Below are 26551 nucleotides of genomic sequence, written 5' to 3'. Positions count from 1 at the left end.
TCTGAGGTTGAGCCCAGCAATCTCTGTTTCTAAAAGCCCCTCCAGGTAGCTGGGGGTGTCTGATAACAGGCCAACTTTAAGCACCAAGTCAATCTTTCTGGCTCTGTTGGGAGTGGGGGATGGAAGGGGGCTCCTTGCTCTCAGCCTCGTCTGTCACTGTGTCACTCTCCTCTAGGTCTATGTCTGTCACATCCAAGGCGACGGGACAGGAAGCAGCTGCATCCCCAGGGGTGTACTTCACTTGCTGTCCCCTGTCTCCAACAGCTCAGATGCAAACAAAGAGCAGACATCTGAGAAAAGGAGAGTTGCCCAGTTAGAAGCACAGAGCAGTTTGTTGACTGAACACAAAGCCTGGAAAGTCTGCTCTGGATTAATTGGGAAACATCAACTTCTCCTTCTGCTGGAAATGTTCACCGGGCTCTAGTCGGATCACCTATTACAGCTGTAGCACAGAATCACCTGGGTGCTTTTAAAGCTTCCAGGAACGACTGCCGGAGATTGTGATGCAGTTGGTCTGGGCGGAAGCCCGGGCATCAGCATTTTTTAAATGCTACCCGGGTGATTCTAATGTGCAGAGAACAAAGTCCTAGGGTAACCCTCGTTACCCTCCTTAAAGATGGAGATCAGGATCCCCCTTTTACAGATGGAGAAACTAAGGCTCAGAAAGGGAAGGTGCTTGAGTTAAAGTCACGTAACTAAAAGTGGCATAACTGAGATTTGAACCGGAGCTGTGGTCCATGTTCTTTATTCCACTCCGTGCTTTGCATTTTGCACATAACACTGTCATTCTCCATGGCTCGCTCACTTCTGGTCTCCCAGAGTGGCTGTATGTTGCCCACTCCAGCCAAGCCAATGGCATCTTCCTCGGCCAACTCCACCCCAGTTCTCTGCAGCAATGAGGGCCCTGGCCCTGGGCAGCCAGCTCTGCACCTCAGAAATGGCTGACCCCTCCCAGCAAGTGAACTCTCCTTCTTGGGCTGTTTGCAAGATTTGTTATTTCCCCACCAGGGAGCTTTCCTTCCTAATACCACCCAGAGTGCCTCCCTCCATGTAAACACTCTTCCCCAGGCCCCTGCCCTAGAATCTGGCCAGCAGATTTCACGTTATGACCGCCTGGAGGGGTGGGATAGGGAGGGTAGGAGGGAGGGAGACGCAAGAGGGAAGAGATATGGGAACATATGTATATGTATAACTGATTCACTTTGTTATAAAGCAGAAAGTAACACACCATTGTAAAGCAATTATACTCCAATAAAGACGTAAAAAAATAAATAAATAAATAAATCTCATTATCTTGTGGAACAAAAGAAAGAAAGAGAAAAACAAATACCATATGCTAACACATATATATGGAATCTAAAAAAGAAAAAAAAAGGTTCTGAAGAACCTAGGGACAGGACAGGAATAAAGACGCAGACGTAGAGAATGGACTTGAGGACATGGGGAGGGCAAAGGGTAAGCTGGGACAAAGTGAGAGAGTGGCATGGACATATATACACTACCAAATGTAAAATAGATAGCTAGTGGGAAGCAGCCGCATAGCACAGGGAGATCAGCTCCGTGCTTTGTGACCATCTAGAGGGGTGGGATAGGGAGGGTGGGAGGGAGACACAAGAGGGAGGAGATATGGGGATGTATGTATATGTATAGCTGATTCACTTTGTTATACAGCAGAAACTAACAAACCATTGTAAAACAATTATACTCCAATAAAGATGTTTAAAAAAAAGTCGTTGGTTGCTTTCGCTTGGAGTCCTGCACCCTGTGCTCTGCAGCTACAATACTGACAGCAGCGCAACTGCCTAACAACAGTTTCTGAGACCCACCACAGAAGTGCCCCAACCCACAGGAGTGACCCCAGACCAGCGGGGGTTTGGACCACAGGCCCTCTTAAGCTCAAAATGTCTTTGAAGCCTCATATTTTCTCTTTAAAGCCATGTCAACTTTGCATTCTACTCCATAATGCATCAGGGTTTGTTTCAATATAAAATAATGCCAATGGATTGAATTTTCACAAGGAACATGTATTACTTTGTAATGTAAAATATTCAATTAGTAAGTAAATATAATGCTTCTAATTCCTTACCATCAAGTAAAGTATAACTGATGATCCAGGGAGATGCCAGGTTCACTCTGTGGCTTTATGAATTCCCAACACACCTAGGGTGTCCCTAGGGGCACCCATAATACAGTCATTCTGTCTTTCATTCACTCATTCAACAAATATTCTTAGAGTACCTAGAGTGCCCCTGGCATTGGGCTGGAGTCTGAGGATATGAAGATGAGTAAAAGAGAAATGGTCCCTGCCTCCAGGGAGCTTCCAGCCCACTCAGGGGACCAAGATGTTAAAACACACACACACAAATAAAAGTATAATAACTTGTAATAAATGCATTGTAGAAAAGGCAAAGGATGCCCTGAGCAAGAATAATGCGGGGAACTAAACTTATTTACAAAGGAGTGGCATTTAAACTGAGACATAAAAGATGACTAGGAGTTAGGCAGGTAAAAGGGAGCAGTGGGACAATGCTCTAGGCATAGGTAATAGCCCAGGTGAAGAAGGAAAGGAGATAAACCCAAACTTTTCAAGAGGCTCAGAGGTGAATCCTTCATCCTCTGCAGCAAGAGCTCCCAGGCTAGAAGCAGCAGTAGCCCCTTCCCAAGCCCTGGGAGGCAGCCAGGCTCTCTGCCAGACCCAACGCAGCTGCAGTCTCTGGGCACAAAGCCACCTGTGATCACACAGCCAGCTCCCAGCTACATACCGGTGCTGAAGGAGAACCTGGAGCTAGGTGGGGTGAGGGCTGGTGGGACCCATGGATTCAGCCCCCGGGTGACAAGGCATAGGACTGTGGTCAACTCTAGGTCAGGGTCAAGCCCAAACGAATCCTCTAGGCTTCCCCACATCTTCCTTGAAGTCTGGCAACAGTACCTTCGGGGCACATGGATGTGGGCAAACAGCCTTTAGGTACCATAGGGCCAGCTGCCCTCTGAGCCCAGGTCTGGTCAGAGATTCCACCTGTTGCCAAGGTCACCCCTCACCTTGTGCTCCAGGTGTGGGCCTCAGCCCCTGGTCCTGATTTGCAGCCCTGACACCTTCCTGGCAAGCCAGTCCATGTAGGATTGGGGGCTGCCCCACTCCTGTCTGGGCTGGACCCGTGTCCCGAGCCCTCGGCCACCACGGCAGTGGCGGGCTCCTTCTAGGGTCTGGCCCCACCCTCCCCATGCTCAGCCCAGCTGCCCCGCAGGATGCCTCCCACCAGCCGCCTAGAGGCCTGGCTGGTTCCTCACGGACCCTGCCCTCCTCCCACCTGGACTATTGCCACAGCTTCCTGTCTGGATTTCGGCTTCCATCATCCTTCCTCCTGTAGCCAGAGTGACCTTTCTAAAAACACAAATCTGATAGTGTTGCTTCCCTGCTTCGAACATTTCAGTGAACTTTCCATCACCTTAGGGTAAAGTCCAAGCATCTCGGTAAAAGTCAGGCAAATTCTGCACCTCCACCCGACTCCCCACACCCCTCTGCTCTCAACTTCCAGAAAGACTTGTAGGGGAGGAGAGGACACAGGAGAAGGTTGGGGGGAGCGTGTAGGAAAGCATTCAGAGGCAGGAGCACAAGCTGCAGCACCCCAAGCCTTTGGCCTGAGCGCCCCTCCACTCACCCAGCGGAGCTGGACCTGCCACCAGAGAATGGCTCCTCCCCTCGCTCTGAGGGCGAAGACAGCCGAACGGGGAGCTCAGCCAACCTGGGCCTCTGCTGCCACCCAGAGGCTGAACGGAGCAGCACAGGCAGATGAGCTAGTCGCTGCGACCCGGAGGGGAGCCCCTCTCCCGTGGACTCCTCAAGGGTGATCAAGGTCCGGTCAAGGGGAGGGGCCAAAAGCAAGGGCCTCCGTCGGGGTGACAGTGTCAGGATCCAGCTTAAAGGATCCTAAACACATTTCTTTTATGCATCTGCCATAATGCTTTGTAATTTACCTGTTCCCACATTTGGCTCCCCCGCTAGACCCTGTAATCTGAGGTCTCTGCTCACAGAATAATCCCCTGATCTCCGGTCAGCCAGCCTCCCCAGCGTCTCGCGCCCTTACCGCTCTGCCCTTTCCTTCCCAAACCCCTGGATCGTGGGCAAGCATCTCAGGACAGCTAACTCCGGTAGAGCTTCAGCCTCTCCACACGCACCGCCTCCACCACCTGCCTGCAACGGTACCTGCCTTTCCCACCACCACCATGTTTGTCCTGTCATTCATTCATTCACGAATTACTGAGAGCCTCCTAGGTACCTGACTCTACACTAGACCCTGGGGTGATGGCCTCAAGCAGACAGAGAGGATCCCCCTCTCATGGAGCTTACCTTCTAGCTGGGGCAGACAGACAGACAAATGAGCAACATAATTTTAGGTAGTGATACACTGTGACGAGTTAGAGTACTAGGAGGGTGACAGTGAGGAGAGAAATTGGTGGTCAGGGAAGGCCTCTCTGAAGCCAAGCATAATGGTTTTAAAGTATGTCCATAAATTCTATGAAATATGTCCACTGGTTTCACAAAGTAGAATCTAATATCCCTCCCCATAGGCCCCTTATGTGCAGGCTGTACTTAGTGACTCATTTCTAACAAAAAGAATATGGCAGAAGTAAGGATATGTTGACCATGTATGACTTCCAAGATACGGCATAAAAGGCATTGTGGATTCCACCTGACTCTCTCTCTCTCTTTTTTTTCACTCTAGGGGAAGTCAGCCATGAAAATGCTCAAGGAGCCCCATGGAGAGGCCCAGATGGCTGGGAACTGAGGCCTCCTGCCAACAGCCATATGAGTGCACCATCTTGGAAGTGGATCCTCCAGGATCAGTCAAGCCTTTGGATGACTGCAGCCAGTGCCAACATCCTCACTGCAGCCACATGAGAGACCCTGAGCCAAAACTACCTGGCTGAGCCACTCTGAGCCAATTCATCCACTAGACACAGGAGACACAGTGCCCAGGGCCCACAATACTTTTAGGACCCACAAAAAAGGTTTAATTTCCGTTCAAGTTAGGAGAAAGAAATTTTAGGCCAAAGAAAATGCTTTAATATATAATACTAATGTATCTATCGTTATACCAACACAATCATAAAATATAATTTTTTTGGCCATGCCCTGCAGCATGCAGGATCTTAGTTCCCCAACCAGGGATCGAACCCATGCCCCCTGCAATGGAAGCAGAGTCCTCACCACTGGACCGCCAGGGAATTCCCAAAATATAAGTTTTAATATTCTTTTAAGAAGGAAGGGGCCAACAAAGACAAACATCATAATGTGGTTCTGCGGCTGCTCTCAAATTCCTGACCACAGAAACTTTGGGATAATAAATATTTGCTATTTTAAGCTACTAAATTTGGGGGTAATCTGTTACACCAAATTACCAAATTTTGAGCACCATTTGTTACATGGCCTTGTGAAGATTTGAGGGCAGAGCACTGCAGACAGGGAAGAGCAAGTGCAAAGGCCCTGGGGTAGATGTAATCTTGGCATGTTCAAAATGAACAGAAAAAATCTTAACCCCTTTCAGCCTCTGTTTTCTCATCTGTAAAATGGGGGTGGTGATCATCACAGCTCCCCATTAGTTTGTTGTTGGGGGTTAAATGAACAGTATCTGGCACAAAGTAAGCCCTCTATGTTTGCTTTTATTATCCAGCCTCCTCCTGGCCTCTATTCCTCCTCCCATGTCCTGCCTGTACCCGATATCTGAAGGCCTGAGCCATCCTCTCACCTGCCACCTCAGTCTTCTCCCACCCCTGATCTCCACCCACACGTCCAGCAGCTGGGGGTCCAGAGAGGCTTCTAGATGGGATCCTGAGAGAAATTTTTCTGGGAGAAACAGCTGTTCCACAGATGGGGATGGGAGGAATTCAAGCTTTGCAGCTCTCTCCTGAAATCACTGCTTTCCTTTCCCATCACACACTTGCTAACTTACCCAGATCCAGTGAGAGTCTCCTACAATCCTAGAAAATTCCTGATTCTCAGGCAAAGCCCCTACTTTCCACTAAAATCCCACCATTTGCCCACACATCCACCTGTGCTCTGCCGAAGCAGGGAGAAGCCCTCCTCCACCACTGTGATGGCGTAAAGGCCAAAGCAGAGTCATAGCCAAAGGTCCCAGCCACAGTGGTGGAGGGAGGGTCAGAATTACTTTACACACACACACACACAGACACACACACAGACACACACACACAGACACACACACACACACACACACACACACTCCTGTACAGGGAAGTCTGAACTCTCCCTTTGCTTAGGATGAGTCCTTCAGACAGGATCACAAACAGGTTAGGAAGGAGAGTGTTGGAGTCAACAGTCCATGGACTGGCTGGGTGTAGCAGATGTGTCCATCACTGCTGGCTCCACTCACTGCCCCTGCCAAGCAGAGACACCATATTCTGTAACGGTAATAACAACAACAACAATAATAATAATAATCTGTAGTGGCAGGGTGCTTCCTCCATGCCAGGTACTGTCCTAAAACCTTTACATGCATTCAGTCCTCACAGCAACCACATAAGGCATGGACCATTATTACCTCCAATGATGAACTGAGAGCACAGAAAGGTGAAGTAACTTGCCCAGAATCACACAGGGGCCAAGTAGGGATTCAAAGCCAAGCTATCCATCAGCAGAGTGCAGCCTGAGCCATACTGGCCTGCGTGCCCCACCCGTCTAGGCCACAGCTGCCTGGACCCCAGGGTGGCCAGTCCACAAGAGGAAGGGCAGGCCAATCTGTTGCTCTGTTAGCTAGACTGGCAGCAGGGGGCACAGAGGCCAAAAGGAGAAGCTGAGCATCCAGGATGTAGCAGGGACAGATGGCCTTCAGGGCCCGGTGTCAGAGAGGACAGAGCGGCAGTGCAGACAAGAGCCGAGATGAGATGACAGAGGAGCTACTGGGTGAGGGGCCTGAGACAACCGCGATTCTGCGGCTCCCAAGTTCCAGGCTGTTGGAGGCCTGGTGGTCCAGCACTCCTGCCCTTGGAGACCTGGAAACCCTGCTGCATCTACAAGAAATCCCCTTTATGGGGCGAGCTTGGAAAAGTCTCCCATCCTGGCTCTCAGATGAGCTCTGGCCAGAACATACTGTGTGACCTTGGGCAAGTTACTTAACCTCTCTGAGCCTCAGACTACTCCATGGAATGGAATTTTGTGAGAATTCAAATAGATATTGTGTGTGGAGCAGTTTAGGAGGCTGCCGGCACATGATAGGTGTGAAGTAGATGGCAGAGACTGCCGGGATATTTCTGGTACTTTTTCCCACCACCTCCACCTTTTGGTGAACTAAATCAGGGTGAGCACAGTTCACACTTGGGCTGGGGCCCTGGTGACACTTGGCCAATGGGGCCCTAAGTGAGTTGCGCCACGAGCCTCAGGTGCCCCATCTGGGTGAGAACATTGCTGTGGGATGCCTGGGTCAACTGTCCGCACCCCAGCTCCCCTCTGGGGCCCTGACCTCTGCCCAGTGTTATCAGCCCCCTTTCCTGCCCCCAGCCAACAGCTAGAATCTGCCCTGTTGTTTTCCTTTAATAAACTTATTTGGAGATAATGTAAAAATTACACATGTAGTTCAGAGAGCTCTAGTATACCCTTCACCTAGCTTCCCTTCCTGTTAACATCTTACACAACCGTGGTAGTATGCTTACCAAAACCAAGAGATTAACGTTCACACAATTCTGTAAACCGAACTCAAGATGTATTCAGACTCCAACTTCACTGTCTCTCTTCTGCCTGGTGTTTAAATTTGCTGAGTGTTCTGTGCAGGGATTGAGATGTCCCCAGCCCAGCCCTGACCTCAAGGAACTCACAGCCTGGGGCGGGGTGGGGATCAGATATGGAAAAACAAGCCGATTACCCAGAGAGAGGAAGCACGCCTTGCCCTTAGTTCCTGCAGGGGAGGGTCTCAGTCTGAGCCAGCCTGGAGGGACAAGTAGTGCCTGCCCCCTTTTCCTCTTTCACCATCTCCAGAAGCCAAAGGGGTTCCTACAGGCCCATTTCCCCATGACTTCCCAGTGAAGGCAAAGGCAGAACCACAAAGTAAGCAAAGACGAGGCATTCTGGAAGCAGACAGACCGACCAGCCCAAGCCCAGCTTCACCTCAGCGCTGTGTGACTCTGAGCAGGTGACTTAACCTCTCTGGGCTTCGGTTTCCTTGCTCTTTCCTTCCCTTTCTCTCCATCTCTCTTTCATACCCTGCGTTGCGGGCTCTCTCTGTCAGAAGCAGTGTCTTTCTGTCTCCAGTTCATCTCCCCTCAGCCTCTCCCAGCCTTGGCCCTCCCCCCATCTCAAACCCCTTGGAGTCCCATTAATTTTGAGAGGCTGTCTGTATGGATTGCTGCCTGGCCCAGTCCTGGAGCTCAAAGAGCTGTGTACTTATCCACTTGGAGCCGAGGGGAAGTGATAACCAGTTCTTCCTCCCTCCTTCCCTGCCTGCCTCACGTTCGTCCATTTCCCTCAAACGTCCCCAGGGAAGCTGATTATGGAGAAGCCCGCTGGGTGAGGAGGGGCAGAAGGTCAGAGAAAGTGAATGGGGGCATCCCTCCAACCTCCACCAAATACTATGGTCGTGACACCCCACCCCCCTATCCCCTTCCCTACCCCGTCCCCTCAACTCCCAACCCCCACCTGGGCCCTTTGTCTGCCCTGGACATCACAGCTTAATCTCTAGACCATTATCTCCAGCCTGGAGCTCTCCTATGTTCCAGCCTTGTTTGGCCAACTGTCCCCGGGACACCTCCCCGTGTACATTCCACTGGCCCTGAAACCTCCAAACCAGGACACACCATCCCCCCCTACTTCCCCCAACCCTACCCTCCTCCTCCTGATGTCCCGAAGCACCTGCCACCCCGGCTCTCAATCATACACCTGACATCAGTCTTGCCTCACTCCCCTCGGCTAAGCCTCCATAACCACCCATTTCTCTGTTTACCACAGACACCAGCACCAGCTTCCGCATCCTAAAAGTCACCTGGGAACAGACCCCTTCCTCAGGATAGCCTGGGGTCCCTTCAAACTGGCAATGCCCGGGTCTGACTATATCATCTTCCCTCCAGTCTCCCTGCTTCATCCGTGGCACCTCTTCTTCCCACTCACTGATCCCAAACCTCTCTTACTCCTCCTTCCCCTCTCTACCTGCAGCCAAACACTCCCTGTTTTTTGCCAGGAGAATGAACTTTGGGGTCGGTAAGAACTGAGCTACAATCCCAGCTGTATCATTTCCTAACTGTGTGACCTGGAGCAGATGACTTCACTTCTGACCCTCAGTCTGATCATCTGTAAAATGGGGCTAAGGGTACCCACCTTGCAGGGCTGTTGAGAAAACGCCCAGAATGACCATCTCAGATGACTACAGGGCCAGGCAAGTCCCATGCATGAGGGAAGAGGCCGGGAGGGGTCAGTGCAAACTAGAGAGCAGATGCCTCATCAGAAGGGGGCAGCTGTTCGTCACTCTAGCTATTGATGCCACAGGGAATGTGGGCCCCGTGTTGCTAGAACTTCCAAGTTTTCAAGAGCGGCCCCCAACCAGCTTTTCATGTGGAATCTCCAGATATGTATATGTTGGCAATTAATTGAAATGTTTCTTTAAGCCCCATGAAGGCCAAACAAAACATTTGCCTCCAGGTCACCAGTCTGTACTCTCTGAAGTGTGCAAGGAGTTGGACCCAGTGCCCGCGCATAACAGAGAGTCAATAAACATTAATTCCCTTCTCTGCCCTGCTTATCGATTCTCTCAAAAGGAAAAAACAAAAGTCACTCCCGGCCGTTCCTCCCACTCTACCCCGATCGTCATCATCATCTCCACGCGGCCCTCACTGGCCAGCAGCCGCCAGGCCCTGTCCATCCACAGACCCCGGCAGGGCTCTGCACCCCTCATCCAAGGTGCCTCCCCTCCCTGGGTCCCCCCATTCCTGGCCTTCTGGGCAGAAGGGAGCTCTCTGCTTAGGTCCAACACTTCAAAGCCCCTGCCCTTTCACTGTCTAACTTATATTTCCGACAACCTATAAAGTATTATTGACCCTAACATGCAAATGAGGAAAATGGGGTCCAGAGAGTGTACATCAGTCAACAGATACTTATCAAACACCTACCATGCACCAGGCTCCATTAAATGGCAAACCCAGGGTCACACAGAGTATCCTTGGTTGCGAGCGACAGAAACCTAAATTAAACAGACTCGGGCAGAGGGACCGTGCAGTGGGGAAACAACACTGGGTTCCAAAGATAAACGGAGCCGGAGACGCAAACATCTTCCAAGCACTCGCTTGCTCTTCATCTCTGCTTCCCGCTCTGTCCCAGGATCATTATCTCATCCAGCCGAGCAGCATTTCCAAACGGCAGAACACCAGCTGGTCCAGCGTTTATCATCAACGGACTCGTCCCTGCGCATATTCTGAAGTCCCAGGGAAGGCCCTCTGGCAGATCAGCGTGGGTTACACTGTCACTTTGGGTTGATCAACTGACAAGGTAAGTGTGACTGATGAGATCGGTTTGGGGCCAACCTCACCCCTGGGCCAATCGACAGTCTACAGGAGAGCAAGCTTGTGAGGCTGGTTAGCCTAAGGATGGGGGAACCGCACAGGAAGTGAGGCTGCTGCTTGTTCAACAACAGATGTCTTAGTTTGGGCTCTCCCAAAAGGCAAGCCTGAGACACGGGTTTGCAAACAAGTTGCTTATTTGGGAGGTGATCCCAGGAAATATGGGCATGAGAATGGGGAGTGAGGCAGAGAAGGGAAGGAAGCTGGTGAAGGTATGTAATTGAGTGAGTTTCTCTGGACAACTGAGCTCAGTCCTGCTGGGGATTGAACTCAGTCTGGGAAAGACTAGGATGTGGACCTCACAGTTATCTCAGCCCAAGGGGGAGGAGCCTGGAGGAATCATGCCCTAACTTCCGTAAGGCATTGGCTGAAGGCTGCCCCCCCGTGAGGTGGCAATTCCCTGGCACTTCCAGGCTGCCCCATTCACGGGCAGAGAGACCCCAGAAGCCCAGAGAGCCCCGGCCGGCCTAGTGGCAGGTGCCGGCCACTGGGCACTGAGCCCACCTCCTGTAAATCACCATGTTTTACATAGGTCCCCTCAACCACCAAAGCAGAACAGGCCAAGGAGACGTGGGCTGGGTTCTGACAGCACCCGCCACCTGTACTCACCGCTTGATGGAACAAAGTTTAAAACCCAGATCTGCCCAATTGTTTGCAATAAGCCATGTGGTCCCCACACTAGACCGTGACTGAGCAGAGGTGCTGAGCACCCAGGCCAGAGCCCACAGGGAGGTCCCTGGCCCTGGAATGCCAGCAGCAGAGAATGTGGTGGCCAGCGGCCAAAGCTGCAAGAACTGTACATCGGCCTCCGAACCCTCTGCAGAGGAGGCTGCGCAAGCTGCCCAGAGACAGCAGAGCCCCCGGTGATTTGGGCCTGGCTGGAGGGATGGGGAGCTACGGAAGCATTGGGCCCCCAGCCTCAGGGACAGTGGGTCTCACTGCTGCCGTGACTCAATCCGCCCAGAGCCACAGAAATAGTAGAGAGAGGCCAAGGGGCGAGGCCAGCTCCAGCCCCCTCGGGCTGAGCACAGGAGCATAGGCAGAACTGGGGGTGGGCCTAGGGCCCCAGGGGAACAGCGTGGCTATGTGCCCACCTGGGGCCCCAGGAAGATAAAATAAGAACGTTGGGAGTTCCCTGGCGGTCCAGTGGTTAAGACTCCGTGCTTCCACTGCAGGGGACACGGGTTCGATCCCTGGTCAGGGAACCAAGATCCCCCCGCATGCTGCGCGGTGCAGCCAATATTATTAATTAATTAATTAAAATCTAATATCTAAAAAAAAATAAAATAAAAAATAAGAATGTCCACCCAAGCAACCAGAGAGTTATAGCCTGCAGAGCAGGGAAGTAGAGGAATGGGGGCTGGCCGTGCCAGCCATGACCCACCACACTTTTCCTCTCCATCACTTTCCTCCACATCAGCCGTCACCCCCGGGTACAGGAATGACCCTGAGTCTCAGAAAGAAAACTTGGCTTGGTCAAGGACATGCGGCTAGGGAGCAGAAGGGGACTTGAGCCCGGGTCTGTGCTGGCTCTGTCTGTGACCCAGCTCTCTCCCCTTCCCAGCTCTGCTTCCTCTCTGCCGCGCCTGTCTCCCACCCTTCCTAGACTCCTGCCATCCCACAACTCCCCTCGTTCTGCAAAAGCATAGCCGTGAAGTCTCGCCAGGGATGGGAACTCACAACTCTTTCCAGGAGAAAGCAAAGCTTCTCCAGCAAAGGAGCAGGCTGTCTGGCTAAAGCCAGCCCAGGCCTCACAGCAGACGCAGGTCAGCAGCAGAGGAAGCTCTCCCGGCGGCTGGGTCCGGCTCTTCCCCCAGAACCTACGTGACGGGGTCTCCCCCACCCCCCTCTAGGCATCTGGAGGGCAGGAATCCTATCTGCAGCATCTCGTGTCCTTCCAGTGACGGAGAAGGATTGGACTGCTCAGGCCCACACGGCTGTTTACCTCTCCCCGCATTTCCCCTCAGCGGAGCTGAGACGGGCTCTCCCAAAGACATGTCCAAGTCATCGGGGACAGAAATCAGCATCAGCTCAGTCTCACTCCCAGATAGCAGTCCTGGCTGAGAATTACGGCAGCCAGCATTTATTACATGTTTATTAGGTACCAGGTGTATATATTTTACATATTTTTATTCATCTGAGCCTTACAACGATCCTATGAGGTAGGTTCTAGCGTAGTCCCTATGTTCCATGTGAAACTGAGGCCCAGAGAGGCTAAAAACTTGTGCAGGGCTGCACAGCCGGTAAGCAGGATTGCTGGGGTGGGAATTCAGGCAGCCAAGCTCCAGAGCCCAGGCTCTCAAAACAGTTTCACTTCAGTACCCTTGTGCCCAAGGATTTGGCGGTGCTCTTGGCTTTTTTACTTTCGATAAACAGAATCATTCATCCGTTCATCTCCGAATACTCATAAAGCACCTACTACATGCCAGGTGCTGTGCCAGATGGTGGAGACGGAGCAGCGAGCATGATTCCCATGGCCTGACCTCTGGGCCTGGTCCTCTTGAAGATTACAGTCTAAAGGAGGAGAGGACATTAAACACACAAGCACACCCATAACTCTAGGAATGCAGTTGTGACAGGGATACAAAGGAGAAGCACATGCAAAGAGAATAGATAACAAAGAACCTGACCTAGTTTCAGGGGTTAAGAACGGCTTTCCTGAAAGTGACATTTAAACTGATATCCAGAGGGACTTCCCTGGTGGCTCAGTGGTTAAGAATCCTCCTGCCAATGCAGGACACGCGGGCTCGAGCCCTGGTCCGGGGAGATCCCACATGCTGCAGAGCAACTAAGCCCGTGAGACACAACTACGGAGCCCGCACGCCTAGAGCCCGTGCTCCACAGCAAGAGAAGCCACCGCAATGAGAAGCCTGCGCACCACAACGAAGAGTAGCCCCCGCTCGCCTCAGCTAGAGAAAGTCCGTGTGCAGCAATGAAGACCCAACGCAGCCAAAAATAAATAAATAAATTTATTTTTAAAATAATAATAAAAAAATAAATTGATATCTGGAACTTGACGGTAGCTAGCTCAAAGAAAATGAGGAAAGAGCATTGAGTCATGTGCAAAGGCCCTGAGGTGGGAAAGAGACTCCTCCGTTCTAGAAAGTGAAAGAAGGCCACTGTGCTGGAGCACAAAAACGGAAGGAAAGAGACTGGAAACAAAGGCTGGCAGAGGCCAGGTCATGCAGGACTTTATAGGACATATTAGCAACCGGAGTTTTTTTTCAAGACAATGGGGGGCCTCTGAAAGACCCGGAACAGATTGTTTTAATATGATTTGTGTTTTCCAAAGATGCCTCTGCTTGTGTGGACAACTGCTTAGAGAGGGGCAAGGTGAGAGCAGGGAGTGTTACATACAGGATGCGCGTAGAGCATTTGGCACGGTTTCTGGCACAGGGGCGGCGCCCGGTGACGAAGCTGATACTATTACCCCATTGTCCAGCCTTCCCACCTCTCCTGAGAACAGTGAACGGACACCACCTTGGCCTCACAGGGCAACCTAGCTTGTTCGTCCAAGACCAAAAGTTTACTTGCCTTTGGGAACAGTAGTTTTGATGGGTAACTGGTGGGGTATCGGGCCCTGATGCCTGTGCTGTCCTCTGCCCTCTGCATTCAGAAGGGAGCCTGGGGGGACGGCTAGTCTCCAGAAAAGACTCCAACTCTCACCCACCCCACACCCATGAACAGGTAGAACAGGCAGGGCTCAGCCTGAGCCAGAAGAACATGTTGGAGGTGGTGACAAGAGCCAGGAGTACCTGGGCTGAAAACTAGGGGGACAGAGACAGCCCAGTAGAGGCCAGGGAACCAGGAAAGAGCAGAGTGGGGAAGGGATAGGGTGGCAGATATAAAACAAGATCTAACTGCAGGTCAGATGGCTCTCCAGCAGCTCCTTCGATGTGTCTGTCCCCATCTCCCCAGAAGAAGCGAACCCTTCTCCAGCTCTGATCCCCCGCCTTTCTACCTCGCTTGTCAGCTTCCTGAAAACGTGCCACCCACGGCTCTCTGGCTTCTGTCCCCATCACTCTGCAGAAATCACTCGGGCAAAAGTCCCCAGGGACCTGACCGGCCTCTCTACCGCTGGGTTTCCTCCCCTGCCCGCCCTGGTTTCCCTGTCCCTTACTGTGCTTTCTCCTCCACAAGCATCTTTCTTGCCTGCTTCCTAGACATCAGTGCTCCCCCGAGCTCTGCCTGGACCATCTTCTCTTCTCACTCCGCACACTCTCCCAAAGTCACCTCGTCCACTCCGACAGCGGCTCCCACCACCCCCTTGGGGCTGAGAACCCCCAAAGTACATGCCCAGCTGTTGCTGCCAGCTGCTGGCTACGGACAATCCACACAGCTGTCCTCCACACTCTCCCATTCAGCACATGGAACATTGAACTAACTCCCAAACATCTGGGAAGAACTCCCCCTCACCTGCCCCTCCCCTCCCCCCCAAGCAACCTGCTCTCCTCCCGTATTCCTTCCTTCCATCAGGAGACCCACCACCTGCCAAACCACCAAAACTAGCAAACTGGGCGCCCTCCTGGGTCTTCCTCCTGCCTCCTTCCCTGCATCCACTCAGAGTCCAAACACTGCCAGTTGTATCTGACAGCTATTTCCCAAATCCACCCCTCTGGCTCATCTCTTCCCCAAATCATTGCAGTAATTTTTTTACTGGTCTCGCATGCCTCTTCCTTCGAAGAGCGGGAGCTTTCTAAACATACCATCAATCCTCATTATTCACAGATTCCATATGGGTGAGTTTGTCTAGTCACTAAAATTTATTTGTTTAACCCCAAAATCAATACTTGCAGTGCTTTCGCTGTCATCCGTGGACACGCACAGAGCAGCAAAACACTTGAGTCACCGATATGCACATTCCCAGCTGAGGTTAAACAAGGGGTTGCTTGTTCTTCTTGTTTCAGCTGATACTGTAAACAGGTGCCCCACTGGAGGTTGCTTTAGTACCCCTTTTTTGCATTTTTGTGCTTGTGGAAGGTGATTCTGCTGTTTAAACTGGCCCCCAAGCGTAGCACTGAAGTACTGTCTGGTGTTCCCAAGCATAGGAAGGTTGTGATGGGCCTTAGGGAGAAAATACGTGTTAGATGAGCTTTGTTCAGGGGGACTTCCCTGGCAGTCCAGTGGTTAAGACTCCTTGCTTCCACGGCAGGGGGCACGGGTTCAATCCCTGAATCCCTGAGATCCCACATGCCGGGGCCAAAACAAAAGAGGATAGAAAGATGAGCTTCGTTCAGGAGTAAGTAATAGCACTGTTGGCCATTGAGTTCAACATTAATGATTCAACACTATATATAATTAAGGTGTCTTTCAAGAGAAACACACGTAGAACAAGGTTACGTATTGATCAGTTGATGAAAATGCTGTAACCAGAGGCCCGCAGGAACCGAACCCTGTATTTCCCCTACTGGCAAAGTTTCAAGATTTGCTAATTCAGTGTTTGTGGTGACTTACAGAACTAACTACCATGAAGAATGAGAATTGACTGTACCAATCTGACCACATAGCCTCCTTCCTTCCCCCAGGTCTCCCTCTGCACACAAGATCAATCCAAGCCCCTTAACACAGTGTTCCAGATCTTTCATGGTCCAGAATGTCCTTGCTTTTTAGTGCCCCCACTGCTGCCTCCTCCAGCCCACTCTCCAAAGCTCTTCCATCATCCTTCACTGCACACTCTATGCCTTCTGCCTCAAAGGCCTGTCCTCCTCATCTCCTCTTGGTGAACTCCTACACATCCTTCAAGACCCAGCTTAAATGTCACTTTGTCTGGGTCTCCCTCTGGCAGAACTTGACACTCCCCTCTCTGTTATATGTCTCTTATAGCTCTTCTCACAACGTTGTACCCGATCCATTCATGTGTCTCCTGTCTCCTGTACTTGGCAATCATTTGGAGGAAGAACGTGGAGGGGGACAGATATGTGTGACTCTCTTTGCAGGGTGTGTATATTTCATACATCATTCATTCCAAAAACGTAAACAGAGGCCTAACGTGGTACCTAACAGGCCCCATACTAGGCACTCAGGGCCCAGCACTGCCCCACAAGTGTGTAGCATCATGCCCATAGTGTGGCCTGGGTGTAAGAGTGTGTGCATGTGGGATGTGCCACGCTCGCTGTAGACCTGCGGTGTTTGTGGCTCTTGGACACACCGTCCATTGAATTCAGGCCCCGTGTGACCTGCTGATAAAGGGCATCTTAGAAGCTAATTAGACCAACAGGCTGCGACCAGGCACTAATGAGAAACCCTCCCGGGGCACCTCCTGCCTGCCCTCCCCACTCCCCAACCGTCACTGCCTGACCCGGGTTTTGCCTTTTTAACCCAAAGACATCATCCATCCACATGAGATTACCTCTGGCGAGTAGTCTGTCTCCCCCTCCTTTCTCTGCCTTCCTTACATCTCAGAGAGAAGAGATGAACAGGGAAGGGGGGAGGAAGTCATTTGGGGTACCCACCACGTGCCAGGTGTGTACGGGCAGTTCACATACATCAGAGGCAGTGGTAGAAAGCGCTTCCTTTGTGCCGGGCACTGTTCTGGCACTGTGTCTCTATTGGCTGGGCTAATCTGTGCGCCAACCCTACGAGGTAGGCAATGCTATTGTCCCACTGCACGGATAGGAAACTGGCACCACACGGAGAGGAAGAGGCAGAGCCGGATTCAGGCCACGCAGCCTGCACTCAGGCACCGCCCTGCATCGCTCTCACTGTCCTCACAGGACACCCCTCACAGGCACAAAATGTCTCATTGTACATCCGAGAAACAGGGAAAGTCCCCAGATCTGAAGGAACCAGAGGTGAGATTCAAATCCAGGGCTGTGAGATTCCAGATGCAGGGGTGTGGGCCCAGACGTAGGGGTGTATGAGCTCCAGATGCAGATCTCCCCTGCCTTAAGGCAGCTCCTTCTTCTGCCTCACCCATTAGACAGGGAGGCACCTACTCTGGACAGGACTCATCCACTCCAAGGGACCCCAAGTCCCTTCTGCTGGAACTCACCCTCAACGTCCTTCTTACATCTCTGTGTCTCTGGGACCCTATCTGTGTGCCTGCCCCGGGGTGGGAGACCCTGACAACCTCTTCTGCTCCTGTCTTTATCTGTGTAGTCCAGCCCCAAACACAGCACCTGGCACACAGCCGTGTCTCAGCAATGATTCTTGAATTCAAAACACGGGCTGATGGAAGGGCTGATGTGTCTGGTATGGGGGTAGGGGGCAGCCCCTCGGGGTCGGGGTAGATGGTGAAGGGCAGTCAGCCATGAAAGGGTTGGGGAGGAGCTTGGTGTACGTGTTCGGGGAGGAGTGGGGCTGTGTGTGCAGGGGAGAGGGTGGCTTTCCGTACAACGCCTCAGATACTCAGTGTTGGGGTGCAAAGACTGAACTAGATTCCAGCAGCAATGGGAAGCTGGGCCCAGAAACTGTTCCACAAGCTCTTCGCCATCATGAGAGGCTATGCAGCTGGTACTAGACTTATCAACTGGTAATTAAGGTCAAGCTGGTGAGTTCCTGGGGGTCAGGGGCTGATCCGTGTTATGTTGTGCTCACGACAAGCCCCTAAAAATGTCCGTTCATGGGAACTGATTTGCTCATTCAACAGGCGGGTCCCTGGAGCAAATTCAATTAAAATCAACTATTCCAATACAGTCTGATGAGAGTGTGGAGGCTGAGGGCAGTGGAAGCCCCGAGATGGGGCCCTAAGCCACCTGGGGCTGCACAGTCAGGGAAGGCTTCTTGGAGGAGTAGGCCAGGTGAGGAGAAAGGTGAAGGAAGGGCATCCAGGTCGGGACTATTGATGGGCAAAAGCATTTGGGCTGGAGAGAGAATTTGGGACTCATGGCATTTCCAAAGGTAACTGAAGCTGTGAGAACAGAAGGCCACTGAGCAGCAACTAGACAGGGAGGAGCGTCTGGAGCGGCCCATAGAGTCCCAAGAAGTGGCAGTGGGAATTTCTGGAAAGGATAAGAAGCCAGGTCAGGCCTCGGCTTCTTCCACACAAGGCCAGGGATGGGAAGACAAGCGGGGACTCAGAGTGGACCTGTGGTTGTCCCCAAGAGGATGCCAGGATTTGGGGCCCAGCCCCTGGGAGGAGGGAACCCCTAAATTTCCTTGGCCTCATCAGAGGCAGTCTGGGGAGGCTGGGGCCCAGCCAGTGGCAGTGCCTGGTGCAGCTCCTCCTCCTGGCCGGCGGCACACCCAGGCTGCCTGCCGAAATGTGCAGGCTCTGTCCTAGGAACGGGCTTCCCCAGACACTCTCCCTGGTTCTGACATGAGTTGCCGCTGCCTGCTGAGTTCGACGGCTGGCAGCCAGGAGCCGGTACCCAGAGAGCCCTGAGGAGTAGCCACTCAGGTAAGGCCATCTGTGTCCAGATGTGCTCTGCCCCTCAGCACACCTGGAAGGGGGAGACTTCTCTGGTGGAGTGTCGGGGGAGTGGCCTGAACACAAGGCCGCCCTGCGTCCTGATGGTGGAGGAATGAAGATGGCCCCCCCCCCCTCCTCTGCTCTGAGTTTTTCCCCTTTCTCCCCAGCTGAGCAGAGGTGGGAGCCAGGGACTGAGTGGGAGAGGGGCTCCCAGAGGGGCCAGGAGCTAAGCAGATGGGGCAGCTCTGCCTGGGCCTGCAAAACCCCGCCAACCCCAGGTTGGGCTGGGCGGAGCACCCCTGGGCTAGAGCCTCCTTGGGTGTTCTCTGAGAAGCTGCCAGGAGTTCCACCCACCTTAAGCAGGACTGAGCAAAGACAAGCGGATGATTCAGAGCGGGGGCCCACATTCTTATGTAGACAGGACAGTGGAGAGACAGGGCAGGGAGCAGAGTCACCCCCAGCCTCCCCTACTGGGGATTCACCTGGTGGAGGAGGGAGTGGACACAGCAGGCAGCTTCCCGAAACCCAAGGAAAGGGGCCCAGGCCCAGAGTGTGGGCTCTGAAGCCAGCCTGCCTGGGTTCAAATCCCAGCTCTGCCGCTTACCAGCTGTGTAACTATGAGCAAACCTCTCTGTGCTCCACTTTCCTCATCTGTAAATTGGGAATAAAACATATACCCTTTTATACAGTTGCTGTACTGATTCATGCAAAGTGCTCAGAACAGTGCTGGCGCTGCATAAACACCCGATAAATGCTGGCTTTTATCACTACCCTGCCCATCTGCAGTGGATCATGCAGCTGGTGGAGGGGGCGGGGGGGTCAGGACAGCACAGTCACCTTTGGGCTAGACCAGCACTAACCCCTTAGAGCAACAGGCTGTGCAGACAGGCTCCCTGAGGTCCCAGGGAGCCCAGTAGGGTAAGACCACCGTGCACAGGTCTCAGTGGACCGCCCCCAGGAGCCAGACAGAGGAATTGCAAGAGAGGTCGTGGGCGCCCCTCACTCTGAACCATAGTCACATTCCCTAATTGGAGGTAAATCTGATTCCTGTGTGTTCACACCAAACTCGCCAGCAGAACTGACCAGAGCAGCATTTCCCATTTCGGTGTCTTGACAAGGCTGTTCTACAAGATGACAAAAAAGGGTTCTACAGTCAAAGGAGTTGGTGCAATGCTGCATATTCTGTCCTCCTTTGGGAGATTCATAATGTGAATTTATTAGCATGGTCAAGTAAAGGGACCTATTTAACTGTGCACTGAACATAGTGCTTGACTACTTTTCTTGAACACAGAAGAGAATCCTTTTCTCTTGCTGCTTCTGTTGCCAGCCTATTGAGCAGGGTTCCATGGAACACCAGTTTGGGAAGCACAGGAATATCAGGCTACTCTACGAAGCCTATTGTATCAATATCAAGAGAATCATCGCTTTTGTTTCAGCTGCATTGCCATTGGCCTTGCTTCAAGTGAGCCGCACGTGAGCAGGACACTGACTGGATATTTATGGTGTTACACCAGACGGGAGTTTGGGGACAAGGTTCCAGCCTCCTCTCTAGCCCCATCCCCCAAACCAAGTAAAAGGCAAAGAGCGGGTTCCCCTTGGGAGGAAGCTGTCTAAGGGGAGACAGCCTAGCTCAGAAAGGAAAGGAGAAGTCATCCCCAGGTCTGACTCGCTGAGGAGGAGGGCCATGGTTGGGAGAGAGAGGGAAGTCAGCATGTCCCACCTCCTTAAGACCTGGGAGGACGAGTGGCTCCCCGGACCCGCCTTCACCCACTGCTATGGGGAAGAGTTGGGTTCTGGGCTGAATGACCTGTGCTCAAGGCCCAGCTCTGCACCTAATCGTGTGTGACCCTGCACAACCCCTCTGAACCTCAGTTTCCCTCAGCTGTAAAGGGGACGATAATAGAACCTAGCTCCGCCGTGGCTGGGAGGATCCAATCCAGTGACACTGTCTTATAAGGTGCTGAGCGTGAGCGTTCTATAAACTTGGGAAATGACAGTCATCCTCTCCCTGCAGTAGCAGCCGACGCCCGGGGCCACCATGAACTGGGGGATCTTCGAGGGGCTCCTGAGCGGGGTCAACAAGTACTCCACAGCCTTCGGGCGCATCTGGCTGTCCCTGGTCTTCATCTTCCGCGTGCTGGTGTACCTGGTGACGGCCGAGCGCGTGTGGAGTGATGACCACAAGGACTTCGACTGTGACACCCGCCAGCCGGGCTGCTCCAACGTCTGCTTCGACGAGTTCTTCCCCGTGTCCCACGTGCGCCTCTGGGCCCTGCAGCTCATCCTGGTCACATGCCCCTCGCTGCTCGTGGTCATGCACGTGGCCTACCGCGAGGCCCAGGAGAAGAAGCACCAAGAGGCAGCAGGGAAGAACGGCGGGCGCCTCTACCCGGACCCCGGCAAGAAGCGGGGCGGGCTCTGGTGGACGTACGTCTGCAGCCTGGTGTTCAAGGCCGGCGTGGATGCCGCCTTCCTCTACGTGTTCCACTCGTTCTACCCCAAATACACCCTCCCTCGCGTGGTCAGGTGCCACGTGGCTCCGTGTCCCAATACGGTGGACTGCTTCATCTCCAAGCCCACGGAGAAGAACATCTTCACTCTCTTCATGGTGATCATGGCCGTCGTTTGCATCGTGCTCAACCTGGTGGAGCTGGCCTACCTAGTGAACAAGAGGTACCGGGAGTGCCTGCTGGTGAGGAAAGCCCGGGCCACGGGCCTGGGCCACCGCCGGAACTGGGCCACTGCTTCCTCCAAACAGGACGACCTCCGCTTGGGCGACCTCACCTTTCTGGGCTCAGACGCTCCCCCTCCTCTCTCACCAGACCACCCTCGAGACCACGTGAATAAAACCATCCTGTGAGGGGCTGCCTGGTCAGGCCTGGGTTGGAAGGACCCGGCAGCCAAGGTGCAGCCTTGGGGGTGGGAGCGCTGTGCGGGGAGTGGGGACAGGCAAGAGGGAGGGTCCGACGACCTGGGTTCAGATCCCTTTTCCCCAGCTCCTGCCACCTACCCCAGCCGTGTGGCCTTGGGCAAGTTACCCCTCGGAGCTGAACCTCGGCTTCCTTTTGTGTACAACGGAGATGATGAGGCGCCCCCCAACAGGGCTGCCGCTGTGAGGAGGGGCTTAATACGAGAATGGATGTGCACATGCCTTCAGTGTGTGGTGCCCACGGTCAGGGCTTAATAAAAGTCAATTCATTCACTGATTCAAGGTGACCTTTGATCCTTCGACCTTTGTGAGCCTTATCAGGTCATGGGGTCAACATCTCTGCCCCTGCAAAGGGCTGCACTTGATCTAGCCAGGTAAGAGCGCCCCCAGCACTCCTGTGGGTGTCATGTCCCTTGCTCATGCTCAAGTCTAGCCTTTATCCCCAGTTACAGTTTTAGGCCCATGGGTTGTCTGCAAAGAGAATGGAGCTTAATTACATGGGGAACCGCGTGTCTCGGTGGAAAGTTAATGGACTTTTGAGTCGTAACACTGCATTTGAACACAAGTTCCAGTGGAACTCTAAGAAAGCGACTACAGCTCCTCTCCAAAATGGGTTAACAATGCTGAGCTGGTGGGGTCGTGAGTCTGGATGAGCTCACGACTGCGGATGGGGTTAGCCGGCTGTAAAAAGGCCACATAAGCATTAGTCACTGGTGTTAGGAAGTGCTCTATAAATGCTTGTGGGAAATGAGGCAAAGGAGCCCCTCCCTGGCTGCACATTAACGTTCACTGTTCCAGGCCCAAGGCCTCTCTGCAGCCCCCACTGGGTCACACTCCGACTTCCCTGGAAACCCAGGCCCATAGAGGCTGGACAGGGAGGCTGTGCATTTCATGTTGCGACCTGCATTCCTTGTCTCCACCAGGGCAGACGTGCCCTTGTCCAGAGAAACCATAGGCAGGCCCTCCCACGCCCTACACAACTCACCAGCAGCCCAAGCTCTAGTCCCCAGAAATGCCCTGCCAGGGTAGAATGCAATCCTGGACTGGATCATAGATCCATAGATGTCAGCTGCTGAGGGCCTCAGAACCAGGCTTCCAGAGAAAAGGTAGGAGAGAGGCCTGGGGACAGGGGGACGGGGGCAATAGGGCAATGGGAGGGGGACAGGGACAATGCCATCTGGTGCCAACCAGGTCCCGAACACGAGGCTACCAGGCTCCTGCGCCTGCTCGGGCAGTGTCCCTGCCAGCACGGGGAGCCAGACCCAGCCATGCCTGGCCAAGCTGCAGAGAAGGCGTGGGCCAGGGGAGAAGAGACACAGGTGTTTGCTCTGAACGTGTGCCCAGCAAGCCCGCCCGCCTACCTGCCTGCCCACCCGATCGCTCTCATTTGGTTCACTGGCTCAGAAAGCTCCCCCAGCAGGGGAGTGAGGAACAAAAGCTGCCTCCAGGAGGCCCTCAGGCAGATGGGCAGACAGACCAGCCCAGGGACAGGAGACTGGCTGCTAGACCCAAGAAAGGTGAGGACCAAATCGGGAAGGAGGCTGGGCTGGGAGGCAGGGATGGGCTGACGATCCCCAGGGGACCTCGGGCTGTGGGCCAGACTTCAGGGAGGAGAAGGGGGGACGGAGGATCTCTGGAGAAACCCCAGGGAAGCCCCAAGGAGGGGAACGAATGTCCTGCCAGACCAAAGGGAGGACAGAAGACTAGAGAAGAGATAAATAAGAGGAGGGATGAGGAAGAAGTGGGGTTTCGACTGGGTTTAGCAAATGTCTATTGTGTGTTCACTGGGCCAGGCTCAGTGCTGAGTCCTGGGGAACCAGAGACGAATGATATGCGGAGGCTGCCCTCCAGAAGCTGACAGTCTGGCACGGAAAACAGGTGAACAGACCATTTAAGTACCGGTGAGGCCTTCTTCCATAAACGATGGAGGAGGAGGCTCAGAAAATGTCCCAGAGGCACAAGGTTTGAAGATGCTGATGCCTGAGTCAGGGATAGGGGAGGGCCCAGGGCCAGAGGTGGAAAACGATGTCACTGCAGGTAAGGGGTGTGGAGGATGGAGCACGCAGGACACAGCCTGAATGAAACAATGGCCTGTGTGGGCAGCAAACAGCCACTGAGCAGACGGAGAAGGGAGATGTCCCTGAAAGAAAAGGTAGATGGTGGGGGGAGGACCATGCCACAATCTTAGCTCTGTCCCTTCCCCAATCCCTCCCAAAGGCTGGAATTGTTGGAATTCCAGAGGAACCCACTGTGGTCAGGACAGTCAGCCCTCAGGCCCAGCACCAGAAGAAGGAGTGGCAGGATGATACCAAGCCACCATGGTTCCAAAGAGCCTGTTTCATTTGGAAGGGAATGTCAGGGTGGGGGACCTCCTGGAGCCGGAGAGGAGGATGAGGATGGATATCACTCCGGGGTCTGCCCACCAGGCACAGGGCCTGGCTCATGCTGGCGCTCAGTTGGAGAAAGTTGAAGGATAAAAATACACATCCCTCAGATTTCCCTGGCGGTCCAGTGGTTAAGACTCCATGCTGCCACTGCAGGCGGCACGGGTTCGATCCCTGGTAGGAGAAGCTCTGCACGCTATGCCATGCGGCCAAGAAAAAAAGATGCACATCACTCCCGTCCTGCCGGGTCCAGCCCTGGGGGCTGATGGGAGAGCAGATCGTCCAACCCACACTTTGTTACTATTTCTTTAGAAATCACGTGACGCCGCAGGCCTGAAGGCTGGAGTCCATGAGGTTGGTGGGCACATCATGCAGGATGATTACCCGTCACATGTATCTATTACTTTGTAGAATAAAATATGCCCTGATTTTGGAAGATGGAAGTTCAAGACCAGCTCTGCCACTTCCAGCCGTGGGCCTTGGGCGTGTTCCTCTCTGGGCCTTAGCTTACTCCCCCGTGAATTGGGGACAATGGCAATCCTTACCCCACCGAGTCATTGCCAGTGTGGACATGATGATACGGTGGTCGTGAAATGGTTTGCCAGTCACACCCTTAATGAAGGTTCCCACTTTCCGGTTCTCCTAGGCCTTGGGACCCCCTGGTCTAGATCATCCACACGAGGAACAAAGGCCACAGTCAGCATGAACTGGGCATTCCTGCGGGGCGTCCTGAATGGGGTGAACAAGTACTCCACGGCACTGGGCCGCATCTGGCTGTCCGTGGTCTTCATCTTCCGCGTGCTGGTGTACGTGGTGGCGGCCGAGAAGCTGTGGGATGATGAGCAAAAGGGCTTCATCTGCAACACCCGCCAGCCGGGCTGCGCCAACGTCTGCTACAATGAGTTGTTCCCTGTGTCCCCCGTGCGCCTCTGGGCCCTGCAGCTCATGCTGGTCATGTGTCCCTCACTGCTCGTGGTCATGCGTGTGGTCTACCGCCAGGAGCGCAGCGGAAGCACCGCCTGAAGCACGGGCCCGACGTCCCATCCCTATACAACAACCTGGACAAGAAGCGGGGCGGGCTCTGGTGGACAGACCTGCTGAGTCTCCTCCTCAAGGCGGCCGTTGACTCTGGCTTCCTCTACATCTTTCAGCGCCTCTACCAGGACCATGACATGCCCCACGTGGTGGCCTGCTCCGAGTCGCCAGGCCCCCGCACTGCGGACTGCTACACCTCCCGGCCCGCGGGGAAGAAGGTCTTCACGCACTTCATGGTGGCCGCAGCCATGCTCAACCTCAGTGAGGTCACCCACCCGGTGGGCAAGAGGTGCCTGGGGACCCGTGGCTCCAGATGCCGGGGGTCTCAGCGCTGGACTCACCTGCCCGAGACATGCCCACCGTATGCCCTCTCCCAGGGGGAGCACCCCCAGGATGGGAACTCTGTCCTAATGAAGGCTGGGTCAAGTACAGTGGATGCGGGTGGGTATCCATAACCGGTGAGGTCAGCAGCTGAGACCACCAGAGCCTCTGCCTGCTCCCTAAGGCCACGGCAGGGCAGGTGAGGAACATGGGTGTGGAGCTCAGGAGACCCACCCAGAGGCTAATGCTGGGAAGCAAATTGGTCTCTGGGTCCTCAGCCCCAGGGCAGGAAGGTTGATGGCTGGAGGGGATTTTATATATGGTGATAGGGTATGTCAAACCCTTAATAAATATGATTTTCTCAGTGTTTTGCAGACCAGGGAGGGAGTGATGGGAAGGAAAGCAGGGGGGTTCACAATGGACCTTGGAGAGAAGGCCAAGACCGCTCAGTGGGCCTCTGAGCCCTGGAACCTCAGATCCAGGTTTACCCATCACACACACACACACACACAGGCACACCACACTCACACACCCACACCACACACAGAGCATGCCCCCAGGACATGGTGGGAAGCCCAGAGGCTGACCCAGGCGTCTCTGGACTCTGCAACCAGCTGGTCAAAACAGGAGGGGAGGGACCCCAGGAGACCCTGTGCCAGCATGAGTTGGTTCTCAGTGAGTGTCACTCAGATGAGTGCACATGGCTCCCCCATTCCGGCCTCCCGAACCCTGCCCAGCACAGGTCCCCAGAGGTAAGTCCCTTGGAGGGTAGGAGAGGCAGGCCTGCTGTGCATGGGGCAGTGCCGAGAGCACGTCCCGGATGGGCAGTCTGCCAGTGTGTCTAGGAGGCCCACGCCCACAGGCCAGGGACCCACGGACAGCATCCAAGCTAACGGGCCCCTCACAGATCCTCAAGGATGAGGAACTTCCCTTCTCTTTACTGGCTACACAATCCCTCATCCTCCCCTATACACA

General features: G+C 53.7%; 2 protein-coding genes across 2 annotated transcripts; both read left to right on the top strand.

The window, feature by feature from the left end:
* Positions 1 to 18755: 18755 nt before the first annotated feature.
* GJB5 (gap junction protein beta 5) lies at positions 18756 to 22113 on the top strand. Its single transcript, XM_004266489.3, has 2 exons — positions 18756 to 18895; positions 20922 to 22113. The coding sequence occupies exon 2, from the start codon at positions 20946 to 20948 to the stop codon at positions 21765 to 21767; it is 822 nt and encodes a 273-aa protein (XP_004266537.1). The 5' UTR covers positions 18756 to 18895; positions 20922 to 20945; the 3' UTR covers positions 21768 to 22113.
* Positions 22114 to 24922: 2809 nt separating this feature from the next.
* On the top strand, positions 24923 to 25710 carry GJB4 (gap junction protein beta 4). The gene is given in 2 exon segments (XM_004286861.3): positions 24923 to 25223; positions 25226 to 25710. Coding segments are annotated over 2 exon segments (786 nt in total).
* The last annotated feature ends 841 nt before the right edge of the window (positions 25711 to 26551 follow it).

The sequence above is a fragment of the Orcinus orca genome, chromosome 1, assembly GCF_937001465.1.
Source record: "Orcinus orca chromosome 1, mOrcOrc1.1, whole genome shotgun sequence".
Lineage (NCBI taxonomy): Eukaryota > Metazoa > Chordata > Mammalia > Artiodactyla > Delphinidae > Orcinus > Orcinus orca.
Note: the sequence above shows the minus strand (reverse complement) of the source record. Positions and strands in the feature narration are given on the sequence as shown.

Coding starts and splice junctions, on each gene's coding strand:
- GJB5 (XM_004266489.3), top strand. CDS start 20,946: ATGAACTGGGGGATCTTCGAGGGGCTCCTGAGCGGGGTCAACAAGTAC.